This window comes from Echinops telfairi, unplaced genomic scaffold, assembly GCF_000313985.2.
Source record: "Echinops telfairi isolate 266 unplaced genomic scaffold, ASM31398v2 ScPeMD7_18;HRSCAF=68, whole genome shotgun sequence".
Taxonomy (NCBI): Eukaryota; Metazoa; Chordata; class Mammalia; order Afrosoricida; family Tenrecidae; genus Echinops; species Echinops telfairi.
The window spans coordinates 90553242-90570551 of record NW_022103915.1 but is presented as its reverse complement, the minus strand read 5'-3'; the positions used below and the strand labels follow the sequence as shown (position 1 = coordinate 90570551).

General features: G+C 47.1%; 1 protein-coding gene across 1 annotated transcript in view; it reads right to left on the bottom strand.

Moving 5' to 3' along the window:
• The window catches only part of FMN1 (formin 1), a 338627-nt gene that overhangs the window by 117744 nt on the left and 203573 nt on the right, over positions 1-17310 (bottom strand). The window contains exon 12 of the mRNA XM_004712678.2: positions 13157-13277. Within this exon, the coding sequence (XP_004712735.1) occupies positions 13157-13277 (121 nt within the window). The remainder of the gene's footprint in view (positions 1-13156; positions 13278-17310) is intronic.

Sequence of the window (17310 nt, the reverse complement as noted above, 5' to 3'; positions counted from 1 at the left end):
TATGTCACAACTGTGGCTTCAAAGGAAAACACAAACTTCTTCCATTAATTAAACAGATGAATCAGGTTTCAGTTTCCGTAACCACGCTCCTTTTGTGCAACTTGTCTTTGAAGGCATTCCATTTGGGAATGCGTGACCTTTCCCCACCAGGCTGCACTTAATTGAATGCTTTGCATCCAAAGTCGCCTCGCGGATCAATATTTCACACCCACTGCCTTTCTGAAATACTTAACCCAGTGCCTTGGGTCTGTTTTGTTGAAATCATTTCACAAAAATAAATCATATCAAAGTTCCCTCTTTCTTTTTTCATTATTTCTAAAACTTTGCTTGCAAAACTAAATATTTTTAAAACCATGGCAACATGGCCGGGACTCTGGCTAATGTATCCAGTCTTACATCGGAGTTCAGACTCCGCCGCCGACTACTGCCATGGACAAATGGGCTGCGATGGAGGCAGGAGGTAGTAAACTAGACATGGTCGGTCATTATTCAAGTCAGGTCTCCTGGAGCTTCCTAAAAGGTGATAAATTAGCCAGACTTGTCCTAAGGGGGCAGGCCTCCCAATTTTAGCTTTGAGATACACCAGTGTGCGGTGGGCAAACTGTATGGCTTATGAATGAGCATCAGGAATATTTCCCACACCTCCCAAAGCACTTCCTTGACCCTGAACCCCCCCTGAGCCCTGTACTATGGTGTTGAAGCCCGCAAGGCCGAGATGGAGATGCGTCCTGCTGAGGCTGGCGGAGGAGGGGCGGTTTGACAAAGCCAGTGTAGCCACAGCCTTCTTGTGTGGTTCAGAAGAGGCACAAGTGAACAGTAAACCTGCGTGTCTTCAATCTGCTTTCAACATACCAGCCTCTGCTTTTGACCTTTCACGTAAGGACCGCTTACGAAAGCTTTAGTTTGTCGTGCCATCTGTTTCCCTCGGTGTGTTTCTCCGAGTTATATGGGTGCATTGTTCAGAGCGCAAACGCACTCGAAGAAGAGCAGTTCCCTAGCTCCCTCCCAACAATCTCCCCACCTCCTTCTTCCTCGGAAGGACCCTGGTGGCGCTGCGGGTAAGGCAAGCGGCAGCTACTCATACAGCCAGCTGTTGACAGCCGCCAGTTGCTCTGCGGGAGGAAGGTGACGCTGTCTGCTCGGGTGAATGTCTCGGTCCCAGAAGCCCTCCTGGGGTTACTGGGAGCCGGAAGCTACTTGAGGGCAGCGAGTTTCGGTCTCCTCTCAAGGGGCACCCGTTTTTTACCAATTGTGCCTGATCCCATGTCTCGAGCAAGCTTAGATGGGTCCGTTAAAGAATTTTCTGCTTCTGGGATGTAAGCCACGTCACTTTTCCCCTCTGTCACCACTACTTCTGTGTCCCCTTCTCATCCCTGCCTTCTCGTCTCAACACTCCTGTGCACATCACTGTGACTGTGCAAAAACTCAGTTAACCCTGATTACCTTAAGTGCATCTGATGCCCCTACTCATCTCGCCCACTGCCATCTCCAAAGCCAAAGCCTTCTTTTCAGCTTTGTTCTGTCTTCTATGCATTCAGCCCAAAGTGAACGCCACGCCCATTGCTGGTGGTGCACATCTCTTATCAGAACGTTCAGGTGTATAAGATGCATTAAGTGCGGTTCCTTGAACCAGGCTTGTTTCTATTTACTCTGCTCTGGAATGCTTGCTCCTTGGGCCTGGCTTTCACCCAGGGTCTTCTGTCTGGAGATTCCTGGGAGCCCCTTCTTGGTTGGGCTCCTTATTTCTTCTTACCGGGTCTTCCTCTTTCTTGGTAGAGTATATTCTCTGGTAGCCTCCTTAAGGATAATTGCTTCTTGAGAACCTAGCATGTATGCAGTGTTTTAACTGGATGACCTATTTCACTGATTGTCTGGTTACATACAGGGATCTGGAGTGGGAATAACTTGCTTTAGGAGTCTGAAGATATGATCATGCATTTCCAGCAACCAGTGCAATCGTTGAAAAGCCTGAGTCCACTCTGATTCCTGATTTATTCTCCTTGTGTACTCTATCCTATCCATGACCCCCTTTTCTAGAAATGTACAATTTAAAAAAATCTGAATATGAAACCTCCCAACAAGTGATTGGTTCTCTATTAAACTATTGTGCAGGGTTCTCTGAGGGCCTTTGAAAACTGGAAACCTGTGCCCATCATCACTTTGGTAAATTCACTTTAATTACTTTGGTGATGATTTACATAATGATGCATAAACATACATGCCTTTTTGGTAAAACAGGATTCTCTTCTGGTAAACTGGATGGCCTCTCAGCTTTCCCCGCTCCCGGGGCTGGCTAACTCCGTGCCTGCGTCGTTTGGAGCCTTAGACAGTTTGCAATTGGTTTTCTTGCTCATCTTCCCTCTGCTTGTGAGTTAATGCTTTGAAAAGAACTCACTTTACTTGTTTTGGGCCATCGGGGGTGGGGGGCCAAAAGCGACACCCGAAATGTGTGTTCCATCAGCCCTCTTTTCCCGGAACTCTTGCATCAGTGTTCTGTGGGATGGCTCTCTCTGCTGGCGCCAGAGAGCTCACACCAGGTCGCCGCTCCGTCAGGCATCCAGTGCTCCCCTTTCTCTCTCAGGGAAGACATCCTCTTCTGGAGAGAAAGCTGCTTGGTGGGAGAAGCCGTCACTCCCTTGGAGCCGGGTCTGATCCTGAGCCAGGAGGAGCAGTCTGCTCTGAGTGAGGCTTGACAAGCCCTGAAAGGTTCCCTCACCTTCCTCGTCTGCGTCAGAAGCCCCATCACATGTAATTTCCCCAATTACAGGTCATGGAAGAGATAACAAAGGGGTCCCAACTGTCCAAGTGGCCTCGAGGTGGCCCTGGCGTCCCGTGCGATTAGTCTGGGTACCCACGGCGCACTTTGCTTATCTCCTGGGTTGTCAAGGGATGAAATGTGGGCCGGGACAGGGACAGACAGAAAAACAAAGAAACTATGAGAAAGAGATTGACAGACGAGAGGTGAGAGGGCAGAGATCACAACAGACAGAGCAGTTATACGTAGAGGCAAGAAAATACCAAACCCGGTTTTTGTCTGCAGTATCTTTGTAGAGGGTAGCGTGGAGAACGAGGAGGGGCTCCTTCTGTAAGCACTAAGAGTCTGAGCCTGGCCCAGGGGAACGAGCACAAGCTTGGTCACCAAGCAAGCCCGGTTCGAACCTCAGCTCTGCCACTAGACAGCTGCAGAGTTGCTTCCACTTCCTTCCTGTCACACGGCAAGGAATGACACTTCCTTGAAGTCGTGTTAAGAAATAAGACATGCAAGAAGGCAATGTGCTGGTAGTTAGTGCTCATTAAACGCTAACTCCTGTCACGCGGGGTAGTAGAAATAGACAACCACCCACTCTGTTGGACACAGTGCCAGGACGTGTGCCCCCTGTCAACCTTGGCAGGAAAGAGGAACCTAATGACTGACATTGTTTGGAATCGCCACTGGATGCTGACAATAAAGAAAGGAAACCAACCTGCCGTTGGTTTTATTATTGCTTTTAAATTCTCTTCAGACACAAGATAAAAGGCAGACACCAAGTTAAAGCTCAATTTGAGAAAAGCAAATGTAAGTATGTCTCATATAATATGTAAGTATGTCCCATACACACCACCACCCCTGCCCCCAAAGGTCCTTTACTGGAAAGTCCCATTTAACCGGGTCTCCTGAATTGTTATTGATTCAATCCTGGCATCTCTAAGCGCATCCCCACATTGTCGACACATGGGTCCGTGGGAGTGCTCCAACGTTGCCCCTGCCCCTGGGGACGGAGTCTCTAGGAGGCACAGTTCAGGGTTTGGCTACTAGTCAAAGGATTGGCAGTTTGAACCCACTCAGGGGCACCCTGGAAGGCAGGCTTAGGGATCTGTTTCTGAAATATCACAGCCTGACAAACTCAAGGAAGCAGTTCTACTGCGCACGGACGGAGTCCCTAGGCGTCCGAATGGGCTCACTTACAACTAACCATCACCACTACCTCTCAGTAGAAGTCTGACTGTGTGGACGGAACCAGAGGAACAAGTGTCACAGACCTTCTGACAAAAGGGGCCCTCATCGCCTAGGAGAATAGTAACTTAGAATCTATTTCCGGTGCAAATGTCCTGAGTTCCACGTCAAATTGATGGAGTCTAACTGGAATCACCGACTCAGAGAGCCATGGTAGCTTAATTCCCAGACTCGGGTGAGTGGGAAGTCCCAGGATCACTTGAAGGACGGAGCGAGCCATAACCCTTGAGTGAGAGGCCTTTGTAACTCTCAAAAATAGAGACTATGAATCCTTCTTTCCACTTCCCCCAAAGAGAATGGCTTTTTTATCAGGGTAGCTGGATGCTGGGGGAAAGTAAATGATCAGACTTGGGGGTGATTATTGGACCCTTATTCTGGGATGACACTGGTTTCAGAAAAACCAAAACGTACCTACGCACCTTCCGTCAGAGTCCAGGTTATGTGGGTCAGGTGTGTTATGGTGGGGTTGGAACGCAGGTCCATCCCATAGGGAGAGTGCTGTGGCCCCCAGACACTTCCTGTGGTTATTTCAACTGAGCGGATACTTGAAAGTGGCACACCAGCAAGTGGCAGACTCCACAGAGCAGAGCCAATGGTCATGTTTGGATTGGAGTGACAGGCAGGTACATGGATTCCTGACCATGGAGGAGCCAGTGTCACCGAGGATGGTGATGGGGCGAACCTCCACCAGAGAGCTGGACTGGGGACTGGTGACAGAATCCTTCTTTTCACCCAGTGACTCAAAGTGGAACATCCGTTCGTAGATTAACACTGCCAGCTATTCGCTTTCCCAGAGTCAACCCTCCAGTCAATGTACTGGGTAACAGGAAGATAGCTGCACATGGAATTCTGACATTTGAAATGACCCTCAAATCACATTGAAAACAAAACTAGTCAAGGGCAAGACCATGCAGGAGATGCTGTGTGAACTTGTCATGCTGGTTCAACCCTTAGCTTTGCTATTAGCAGAGCAGCGAAGTTCCTTCAACACCCCTCCCTGTCGCACGAATGATACCAATTCTCCTGCAGGTACTCTCCGTCATCCGTGCCGCGCCGAGTCTCCAACTCTACCTCCCGTCACGTCCTTCATCCTTTCAGCCGTATTATCTCATCCACTCCTTCCCCCGGACTCTTAATTTGTTCATTCAATCAAATGAGCTAAATGATAGAGGAGATCATTGTTTCCACTATGCAGGAGAGAGAGAGAGAGTCAACGGCTTACCACGCAGTTCCATACAGTCAAGGTATCCCAGCATGTGAATAGTCCCGCTGACGCATAGTAATGAATGTTTAAAAGAATACATTAACTTAAAAATCAAAACGACACTGTTCATCCTCATTAATGTACCTACCTAGAAGGAAATTGGATGCTCACTTATTTTTTCACCTCGTTTTAGCTGTCAACATTTCTTACGTATGTTTAAATTGTTAAAACGATTTCCATGATATCACTCCCTGCCCAGGCTCATGGTAAACAGCCATCTTAAACTATTCCTGCTTTCTAGTTTTATAAGAGTAGGTTTGTGTACATGGCGGGATTTTGCTATTTTGGTTTTTTAAATGTTTAATGAAAGTTCTATATACAAATAATTTAATGGGGCTTGCGCGTGCCATCTCTCACTTTGTTCCTCCGTGTTAGCGGATTGCATTTCTAGTGCCCTTCTGCCTCCACATCACTGTCTCCTACATCTTTTTGGTCTACCTTTCAAAGGAACAGAATTCAATGAGTGACTTCACTCTGTCATCTTCACATAGGAGATCTGATTAAAAAAGAAGAAGCCTCTCTTTCTTGAGCGATTAATGTGCTTATGGGTTCATAACCTCTTGTAATTCAGATGTGGAGGTGGGCCGTTCAGGTACTGGTCTAGACAAAATAGAGTTGACCCGGATAGTCCTAGCCTAATCCAGTCACATCACTAAAGTAAGGACACAGGGAATGAAAATGCCCCAGAAAGTGATGAGCGTGCGCGCTGCAATATAAAGTTGGTCTAGAAAGGCTACTCCTCCTCAAACTTATAACGAAAACCCTAATGTTTCCTGGGTGCCTATACGAGGCATTGACCACAGCAGTGCAAAGGCTTAAACATGTTAGGATAAATGCCGTGATGGCAGGTAGCAAAAGGTCAGTGGAGACTCTGGCCTCTCCAAAATTGTCTAAGTTCTACATATCCTCTAGCTGGTCCAGAAGAATGGATATATTCAAATATACAGCCTTAAAAAAGCTAGGGAAGATAACATCAGAATCATTGTAGAATCAACAGACACACACACACACACACCATTTTGAATCTCAGCTCATGTTCTCAGTATCTGGAGGGCTAACGGCTACTTGCTTTTTCACTGTTTAATAAGTAATAATAGGGCTGATCATGTAAGAGTTAGTAAACGGGAGTCAATTTGGTCGTCATAAGGCCTATGAGTTGGCATCGACCCGATGGCAATGCGTCTGGCTTGGGGATTTCATCGTTAGCCAAGAAGGGCCATGAAGTGTTATTCTGAGATAAGCCTTGCAGGGCACGAGAGCGTCTCGGTGCCAATTTGGAGAGTTCCGGTCTCAGGCTCCAATAAAATTCACTTCACTCTCTTACTTCTGTGACCAGGGTGGAATTTTCCAGATAAAGAGCCAGGCCATGCCAAACAGATGGGGATTTTGAGGAGATGACACAGAATCATTGTGATGAGCAGTAGTGTCACTTTACTTATTTCGTCTCCAGAGATCAGCGAGGATTTGGCCCACTGCGCTTGTTCACATGGAGTGCACACCCATGAAGACAGTGCAAACAAGGGAGTGTGCCGGGCGATCCTAAGGGTCAAGGGTCATCACTGTCTGTCTCATGTCTTCCTGTGAGGCTCACCGGTGGTGATAATTGAACCAACAACAGTGTTCTTAGAGATGCTTTATTTAAAATGTTTTATGCTATCAGTATCGCTTTGCGGGGTATTGGGCTGCTGACCCCAAGGTTGGGGGATCAAGGCCACCAGCTGCTCTTGGGGAGAACAATGAGGTTGTCTGCTCCTGGGAAGATCAGTAATTGTGGGAACCCTATAGAGAGTCAGACTCAACTTGATGGCAGTGGGGTTTGTCTCAAACTGTATTTCACAGAATGTATGTTCTGTGAGATATTACTAAGCATTCAGTGAGGGGGGCTGGACAACATTTCATGCTTGAAGGTGGGAAGTTCTACATTATTAGGGTTCAACACTCTCTGGGCCTCTCATAAGCTCACGTTCACTATGTTTGCTTTGTTAGATTCTAGCACAGATTATGTTCAGGTTTACTTGACCAGGGAGACCTTTTGAGAGAGCAGAAATTAACATTTCACATAATACTGGTGTGTATCACCACTTGGGAGAGCCTACAATTATGAGCGTAGCTCATACATGCTTATGATGCGTATGCGTGTGTGTGTGTGTGTGTGTGTGTGTGTATCACAGTTATTAAGCGGCACCATCAGAATGAAGAACTTGCAGCATAGTGCATTCATGTCTTATTGGTGCTGTAACCAATTGCCACCGTGTTAGTGGCTTAATATAGCACAGCTTTGTGACCTTGTCGGTCTATATGTCCAAAATCTGGCGTGGGTCTCACGGGCCTAAAATCAAGGTGTAGGTAGGGTTGCAGTCATTTCTGAAGGACCTAAAGAAAGCATTTTTCTGTTCTTGATGATTCACTCCTTGGCTCCCAGCCCCTTCACCCCTTTCATCCTCAAAGTCAGTAACTGTGTATGTCTCTGGTCATTCTGCAGGCATCATATCTCCTCTGACCACAAGATGCTACCTTCATGGAACCAGACAACCCAGGGTAACCTGTACCTCTCGTGGCCATCCATGTCCTCAGTCACATCTGCAAAGGCCCTTTTGCCTTGTAAACTAGCATTGTCTCCAGTGCTGGGTCTTGGGGTGTGGACCTCTTTCCGGCTATGATTCGGCCCTACTTTAAGAATACCTTGAGAGTTCTAGCCAGAGTCCAGGACCAAAGAGGAAGAGAGAAAGCACTTATGCCTGTTTCTGCACCTCCAGCTGTTGCTTAGAGTGTTACATGATCAATTAAATAAACATGATTGTCTCATTTATGGACCCAAATCTCCCAGATCACTGCCATTGAGTGAGCCCATAGCAACCCTACAGGACAGAGTAGAACTTCCCCTGAGGGCTTCTGAGACGCTTCTCCTTATAGGGATAGAAAGCCCTTTCTCCCGCAGAGCGGCTAGTGGTCTCCAACTGCTGACCTTGTGATCAGCAGCCCACTGTGTAAGCACCATCCCATCAGGGCTAGAGAAGAGGAAATCAAATGTGGAACCTATTCCCAGGCATCCAGAATGTGGTTCTGACTGTATGCTGTAGTGAACATGAGACGGGTTCTGTGGGAATGAGAAACTACAACATGGCCAGGTTGCCCCTGGCTTCACAAAGGAAGCATTTTCCAGTCAAACAGCATACTTCTAATCACCTTGATTGGTGTCTCCCTTACGACTCTGGTAACTGCAGGGTCAGCTGTTCAGACTCACCTGGGGCGAAAAGAGGAGGCTGTCTGTTCATCTGAAGATGTATAGTCTCGGACACCATAGTCAGTGTGAGTTGGACTTGACATTGACGGTGGTGAGTGTTTCCCTTCCTAAGGGGCTGTGCAATCACTATTTCCCACAAGGTAGGCATTGCAATCGTCCCACTTTACAGACGACAGAATGGAGAGTTTATGTTGAGGCTGTTTGCCAAGTTCTTATGTGCCCCAAACCAGTAAACATGGAAACATCTTATTCCCAAGCCCACATCCTCAATCCTCTCCAATGTCCTCCCTACTGGTTCTGACAGCCCACCCATCTTGTCCTTCCCCTCCCTTCTCCCCAGGCAAAGGAAGTTCTTTCTGTGTCTCTGAGTTGCTGCACAGGTGCCCATGTCTGGGGACCCGATTTCTGCCACTTGTACTTCCACGAGGCTTTTCTGATTTGACTACACGCCTTTCTTTTCTGATCTTCGACCAGAGCGGCTGGCGGTTTCCAGCTGATTGGTGGCTTCCACCTCCATCTTCGACAGAGATGTTTAGGCCGGATTAGTCCTCTGTAGTTGGTATGTCACCACACTCTCTGGTGTCCTCATCTTAGGAAAGTGCATCCTATCTCACAGGCTCCCGCGAGGACTGGAGGAGATGATTCATGCTGAGCAGCTGATCGATAACAGTCACTCAGGTGGCAATGGACATTATGATCACTTCCTTGCTAGTTCACCTGCATAGAAATGCCATTCAAACTTCTGTCTTCCCGAATAGATGCTTATTGACACACCTCCCCATATACCAGTGACCTTCATAGGTTGGCTATGCAATGCTTTAGTTCACATCCTATCGTAAGCATGGTTAGCCTCATGCAGGATAATGCAATGAATGCTCCGTGCTGGTTAACTGGATTCGAAATTCATTTCTTCTGAAAGGCTGAGCCCGTCTGGAGAACTAGGGCCTGATACTTCTTGAAATTTGCTAATCACATCTGGTTTAGCTTTAGGCATTTTCTGGGCTTTGGCCAGCAGCCATGGCATTTTAATGGCCACAATAAACCTCAGAGCCTCATCAAATCTTTGCTGTATGTGTGAAAATTATGTCCTCTTCAATTAAACATGCAATCTTAGCTCAAACCGAGGACTGACGGCCAGGGAGCTTAAACCTGAACGAGAACCGTAGATGAAATAAACCGCCACCACGCTGGCCATCTTTCCAGATGGTATTTAGAAGAGCAAGAAAATTCATTAGAGAACCTATGGTCTGTATTTTCTTTAAATATTTACTGGGTACCTTTCATGTGTTAAAACACTGGCATTTCTCAAGATTAGCAGGGCATTTTTTTGTTTAAATATTCAATGTGTGTGGGAGGGGAGCCGCCCGCTGCTCCACTGCCTTTGAGGGTCTTCAAATCTTTTGGGGGAGTCCAATACACAAGAGGAAAAAACTATATAACGGAGACAATGTTCCCAGGGCCTTTGTTTCTTCATAGGGTGGCTCCTGCAACGTCAGAAGCTCTTTATCTACTGTAAATGTCCGTGGAATACGGAGAGATCCGAATGATGTCTGAGAGCCTCTCTTGAGAAAGCAACAACTTCAAAGGGAGGAGTGTTGAGGGAACCCCTGCCCTTCCCCTTGACCGGTAGTGGAAAAATCAGAGTTTCATGTCCGCCCATGGGTACCCTCGGAGAACAGCCTGCCGGTCCACTTCCCCAAAGAAATGGCCTGGACAAATCCAGGGGAGAGCATTGCGACACCGCAGCAGTTGGGACTGACAGAACAGCGACTTGTCTGAGCTCCCGGGCGGCGCGAACAGCCAACCTGCTTGGCTGCTAACCAGAAGGTAGGAGGTTTGTGTCTGCCTGAGGTCCTGGAAGAAAGTGGCACTGCACTTCTAAAGCATCAGCCCCTGAAAGCCCCTTGGCACACCGTCCTACTCTGACACCCCCAAGGTCCCCGGGAGCTCAGGAAGGGAATCCGTTTGGGGGCACTGCCGAGGTCTGTGCCTGAAAGGCCGGCCTTGGAAGAAGGGCTAGAGAGGAAGGAGGAGGACACAGAGATGGGGCTTCTGATCGGAAGACTATGGAGAGGGCAGAGCGAGGGCTTGACCATGGCCAGGAGACAGAGGTGATGGAGGTGCAGGGCCTGCAGGGTAAACAAAGGAAGCTCTCCCTCACCACTGTTGTCCCCACAGCTGGTCTGAGAAGCGGCCTGGGTCCTTGCTGAGCTGCTGGTGACAGAGAGAAGAGACGGCCATGCAACCGCTTCCTCTTGTTGGTTTGTTTCGTTTTGCAAGGAGAATTAAGCACTTCTTCCAGACAGAGAGAGCACTGCCATTTCTTTAGGAGAGGGTATAAACCGATCACATGTTCCCATGTCATATTCGTACAAGGAGCATCTCTGTGATGGTATTCACTCTCTCAACCACATCAACGGGGGCGGGGATGGGGGGACAACACACATGTTCCTTTAAAAGCAATGTACAAGGTAAAAATATTCACTGGTGACCACGATCGTTATTTAAGAGACGTTTGATGCCCAAAGTAAAAATAAATGGCTCCCCCTGTCACCGGATGCAGATCGTGCCGCCCGCTCTACGTCCATCTCCAAGATGCCCTTGGGCCGAGACTTGGGTTTCTGAGCACCCTTTCACAATAAACATTTAAAAAAAATGTTTATTTTATGTCTTAGTGTAAAACTGTTCCTGGTTGAAGCTCCTCATTTCCTCAAGCCTTCCTTTTGGCGCTCTGGGCTCCATTTCCACATTAACACGCTCCCTAAATCCCCCGTAGAGCCCTTCCACCGGCGTTATACACGCGTCAAGGCAAGTATTTATATTCTTGGACGAGGAGATGTCTCCACAGTGAAAACACAAGCCCTAGAAAGGCCAAAGGAAAATTCCTGCCCAAGCGAGACCTATTTCCATCTTTTAAACGCGCCCAAAGGGGGCTTCCAGTATTTTGTTTGAATGATTAAAAATGTAAATAGAACCAAAATAGAATGTTTAGCTGTACGGTTTACCATCATTATTAGACTGATGCGCACACATCGAATACAGACGGGTGTGTGTGCATGCACACACATGCGTGTGTGCTGTGAGAGAGAGGGAGGCAGCACTGTGAACTATGAAAATCAGGTAGACCCTCTTGGACCAAGACTGAAGTTCAAATCCCACCTCCCAATGGCTGGGTGACCATGATTTATCTAAGACTTTGTTCTACACTGTAACATGGGGCTAAGAGGGTTCCTGCCTATTAGGCTTGTTATCAGAATAATATGAGACAATTCCAGAAGCTCAACAAGCTGTGAATAAATGATTGCTGCTCCTAGCCCTATCGCTGTTATTAAAACCATTACTATTATTAAACACACAGGTTCCTGGGTGTGGCAGATGGTTTACGCTGGCTGGGCTGTTGGAACCCCCCGAGTGGCAACTTAGAAGAAAGTTCCCGGCAGCCTGTCTCAAAGTAGATGACAGCCCAGAAAACCCCCCGGGGCTCAGTTGTGCTCTCTAACACATGGGTTTGCCACACGGCAGAACTGACTTGACTTCCCCGGGCTTGCTGGGCAAATATACGTGGAAGATGACAACATACCCCAACATTTCAAAGAGAAGGAAAGTTTCATGAGTGCTAAAGTGTCCCTTACTGCACCAAGGCTGTTCCAGGGGACAGTTTGAAAATGTCACATTAATTGTATGTGTATTTATTTATCTTCGCAGCAAAAATACATCCATGCATGTGGTGGAGCATCACGGGGCCAAAGTTAAGAAAATTTTAGTTGTAACCAAACAGCTTAAAGGAACGAGTGAGTCACTGGGCCTAGGGACTCAGGGTCTTAAGAGGCAGGGCACGCTGGGGTCAATGGCTAACTTAGTTCACAAAGACAATGTTCCGCATCCTTCTTTGATGAGTGGTTACTGTTGTCTTAAAAGCTCATGAGCAGCCATCGAAATTCCCTGAATCTGGAAACAAGAGATTCCCTGAATCTGGAAGCAAGAAGACTGTTGGAAATAGAAAGCCACATGGAAACAATGAGTTCGAAGGGCTAATGGACCATTCCAAATATTGGTCCACGATCCTGAGTCCAGAAGACCTCGATGGTGCCCGGCTACCGCAGCCAACTGCTGTGACAGGGATCACATGAGAAGGTCCTGGAAAGAGTGGGAGAAAAGTAGCGAACAAAACTGATCATCATTAAAGAAGACCAGGCTTACTGGTCAGATCAGAGACTGGTGGACCCTCTAAGACCATAGCCTTTAGTCAGTCTTTGGTCTGGAACTGAACGCGCACCCCTTCCCTGGCTGAATTTTCAGCCAGACAGTAGAAAGTTCTGTACGAGGGACCCGTATCTCAGAATAGTCAACCATTTGAGATCAAAAGGACAACACTTCCCCAAAGACCACGTTCAGGAGGGTTAGAAAAGCGGGAGGGATGGAAGCAGGAGCCTCGGGGAGGAAGTGGGATGAGGGATGGTACCTTGAATGGAGAGCGATGAACGAGAAGAAACCAAATGTGTCTAAGACATTGAATGTAAAACCAATGATCTGACCTTCACCAGGTTCACAATAAAGTTTAAAAAAAATACACAAAACTGCTGACATTCGAAAAAAAGAGCTTTTTCCAAAATAGTCATGGCTAGTATCACAATAATGGAAAAGGTCGTATTACCTTCCAGTTGCCGCTTCAGTTTTCTCAGATCTTTGATGAGGTCTTCAAATTTGACTTGAGAGGCCAGAAAGAAATCCTGAGGCTCAGGCAAGGGGAAAACACTCTTTTCTGTCCCTGCTTCCTAAAAGAGATGGTAAACCAAAGCACATTATTCTTCCCAGTCACTTTCTCTCAAGGTCACACGCACACAACTGTAATGCTGTTTGAATGAATATCATAACAATGTTCCTCTTTGGGTCCCAAATTTGGAGTGGTTCTTTCAAAGAGTTTTCTTCTTGTCGTTCACACTTTGCTTATGGTTTTGTTGACATTGACGTTGGCTATGGCATGGGTTACAATCTATGTTGCGTCACGACTCAAAGAAAAAGTTGACAGATAGATTCTGATCTGGGGCACATGAAAGCACTTACATTGAAAGCCCCTGCTTGCGTTTCACATGCTAGCAATTAGATAAGTCAGCTTTTGGATGTCCGTGGGTGGGAGTTGAAAGGTGCCGGATACAAAGGCACTGCAATGGGAGCGGCTACCACCCATCCTTCCGCCGTTACCCACCTCCACTTCTGCAGCTTAAGCTGTGTGTGTGTATGCACGTGTGTATGCACACGTGAGTGCGTGCGTGCGCGTGCGTGCAGGCACATGTGACCACGTTCTTTTAAAGGCTTTTAAAAGGCTTTCCCAATGCTGTTCAGCTTATTTTAGGAGGCATTTACTGAGGGCATGGTTGGGCATAGTTTAGACAGGCTCTGCAGTTATACCTAACAGAGGATCTTAACTGAGAAACATCTTGAAGGATAAGATCGTTGGGCATTGAGGACGATAAGCTGAGCCTCACATGTCTTTTCCAGCCTAGCTGTTTTCTCCCTGAGTTGTTTAATACCAGCTTTGTATCTTGCATATCTCAGGCCGTCTCCAGTTATTCCCCTCTCCACTTTGGGTGACTGTGCCAGCTTTCCTCCACAATCCATCTTCCCTACTGCCATTAGGACTAACTCCAAACTCTGAAATCGCTTTACAAGGCACTTTACGATTTGGCCTCTGTCTCCCTCCCCTGTCTTCGTTCGTTCTACCTTACCCTTATCTCCAATTCCTTCCCCCAGGCTTTCGTTAACAAACACAGTCCAACAACACAAGAATTTTTTTTTTCTAGGTGTCTTGGTTTTTAGGTTTGTTCCAGGGATTATTTGGGACTTTCTTAGATATGGTGCTCCACTATATTGTCAGCTATTAAGTTACACTAATTTATTAATTTACCATCCTAGTTTTAAATATGAAAAGAATTCAGACCCACAAATTACAAGATGAACAAAAAGGGTAAGACATATTAAAAAAAATTTTTTTTAAGTAGGCATATTAAGGGATTCCCAAGGGAACCCGGATTTGGACCCATGGTGGCAAGTTGGTTATGCCTTGAACTGCCAATCATAAGGTCAGTGGTTTGAACTCACCAGGCACTCCGCAGCCTTAGAGAGATGTAAAGGTTTGGAACCCCAAAGGGGCAGTTATCCTCCCTCTGTGGGATCACTGTGAGTTTGAATGGGTTAGATGGTAGTGAGCTTTTCTTTTGGGTGTTGGAGGCTGTGCAATATATACAGAAAGTACATGCTGCAGACTGCAGAGGAGCCAGTCCAGCTGGAGGAGAATGGGAAATCAAAAAGAACATTCAAAAGGCACATGGATGGAAGGTGTGAGGGCAATTTCAAATGCCCATAGCCGAAGACTTCATAGCCCTTTTCCTAACTATCTTGAGGCTCTAAGCGGGAATCTCCAAATGATGCAGTCAACATTTCAGAGCACATTTTAATATCGCGAAATCCATGGACATTTCATGCTACATGTTGCCGAGGTGAAGCGGACACCAAGCTGCTTTATGGGGAAAATCGAACATTTCTTCAAGAGCTTCTGAGCACAGATGGAGAAGTTGTGCCATCGTGTCCCGAGACTGGCACAGTTTCATTTTTAAGAAGGTGTCTGACCTCTGACAGGCTCATTCTGGGTTTGAGAACCTTTGAATGTCTGCATTTACTCATTGTACCAACGTCACTACCAGTCAGTTAATTGTAACTCGCAGTGACCTTCGGGGACAGAGTGGGACTTCTGAGGTTCTGGGGTGTAAATCTTTATGGGGGCGGAAGTCTCTTCTTTCTCTTGCAGAGTGGCTGGTGAGCTCGAAGAGTGACTACCCACGCCATCATCAGGGCACCTTATTTATTGCACAGTGCCTCTTATTTCTGGTCGCTTTTTAAGACACACTGGAATCACCTGCTCTCCAGTTCCTAATAAAGGTGAAGTGATACTGGGGTGAAATTCCAAGTTCAAGTAATTTGCACTATTCGAATTAACCTTTGGACCAAAAGACACCATGTGAAGCATAACTTTACTTTTAAAGTATTTAGTACAGCACAAACTACTTTACATAGATCCAGGGTGCACTTCCTCTATCTCAGGCTACTCCATTAAACAGGGCATTAAAACACCCTGGTGTGTTTATGGGTGAGCAGGGTGAAGACTGCTATGTGACATGAGTTCTGTGTCTCTCAAACCAGAGCTTGTGGGGGGAAACTACCAGCATTTCTGAGACGGCTGGTGAAATGTACCGACGCAAGTCGAACACCTGAGGCACCAAAGTGTGCGTTGGCCCAGTGTGATGGAAGAGGACGCCTCTCACGCTCTGGCTTCCAGGCCTTTGTCTGCAACACGGTCCCCCTCCAACTCTTCCCCATGCCCTCCGCCTCCCTCTGCTCACCACACCCTTTCAATCCCGAGAGAGATGACACCTCCTCCGAGATTCCCTCTAACTCCAGTTTCTCTGAAGTGTATTCTAAGAGCTGTGGCTATTAGTACCACCGCACTGACCAGCACTTATTTTACAATTGCCTTGTTGGCTTGTCTGTCTTCCCCACCACACTATAAACACCCTGAAGGTCAAAACTGTGTCTTCTTCTCTGGGCAGTACACACGTGTGTCATGTGAATCAACTTCAGTCTTCAGTTGGTCAGCACCATTACTGAGCGCTTTCAGGGAAGCGTGTGCCTTTAGCTGGAGGTAACGATTTATCATATTTTCTTTGATTTCAAGATTTCTTTGGACCCTTCCCCTTCCTCTAAGGACGGTAGCTTCACGTAGGATGTTAGGAGAAGGCGGGTATGTGCTGTTTTATCAGAATGTATTTTCCATGACCCATGGCCCCCAAATATTCCAACAATGGAAGACGGGCTCCGTCTAAGAGCCAAGGAGCACCAGCATCTGAGCTGTTCACCGCAAAGCTCCAAGCTGTTCCACACTGGAAGGGCTCAGGCATAATCTCTTTCTAGTTTCCAAGACTCTTTTTTGATCACACTCAATTCTGGTTTTGATTTTTTTAAAAAAAAACTAGGGGAGGGCGGAGGAAGAAGAAGAAAATAGTACTGAACAAATCGACTGGGTAGCTGTTCTCATGAACGCTCCTCCATTTGAGTTCCAAAGAGAGGGCTGAGACAGGCTTCCTTATACTCCACAGAGCCGCACTTGGACCAAGAATCTGACCTGAGTGGAAGGAAGCTTGGAGCAAGAGCCACCTTTCTTCAGCTAATTGCTCATCCCCACTAAGCACAAAAATCAGCACCTTGGCTCCTGGAGGGAGGGGATGGCTTAATAAATCATATAACTCTACACTCTTGCTGAGTGAAACGCATTTTGTGCAGCACAAGCCAAGAGAGCACCACAGAAATGTGAACCTCTTATTTTTCCCAGCCTGGGCCATCCGAACTTTGAAAATGTCCTTGTCGTCGGCTTCTCCCCTGTGACGTTGAGTCCACGGGGGCCACTTCTCGTCAGTGAGAGTCATGTGTCACAGGCACAGTTCAGTCTTTTAAGCAACACGTTTCACTCCAGCAAGGCAGCCACTGCGCGGTACATCTGCTGGTGCCACGCTGGGACTAGGAACTTCACTTCCAAAGATTGCTCAGGGTAATTCCACTGCCACACTGTGGCCAGACCTCAGGGGATGTGCCTGTGTGCTTCTCCTTTCTTAATCGCCTGAAGGTCATCCCACTTTCCCTACTCTGCCTGCAAACAGCTCTCACCTCCTCGGCCCTAGTTCTTTGTAAAGGCCTCCCCATTTGACTCAGCAAGTGATGGTGGGGACCTACGTTAGAGACGCCGAAAGAGAGACAGCG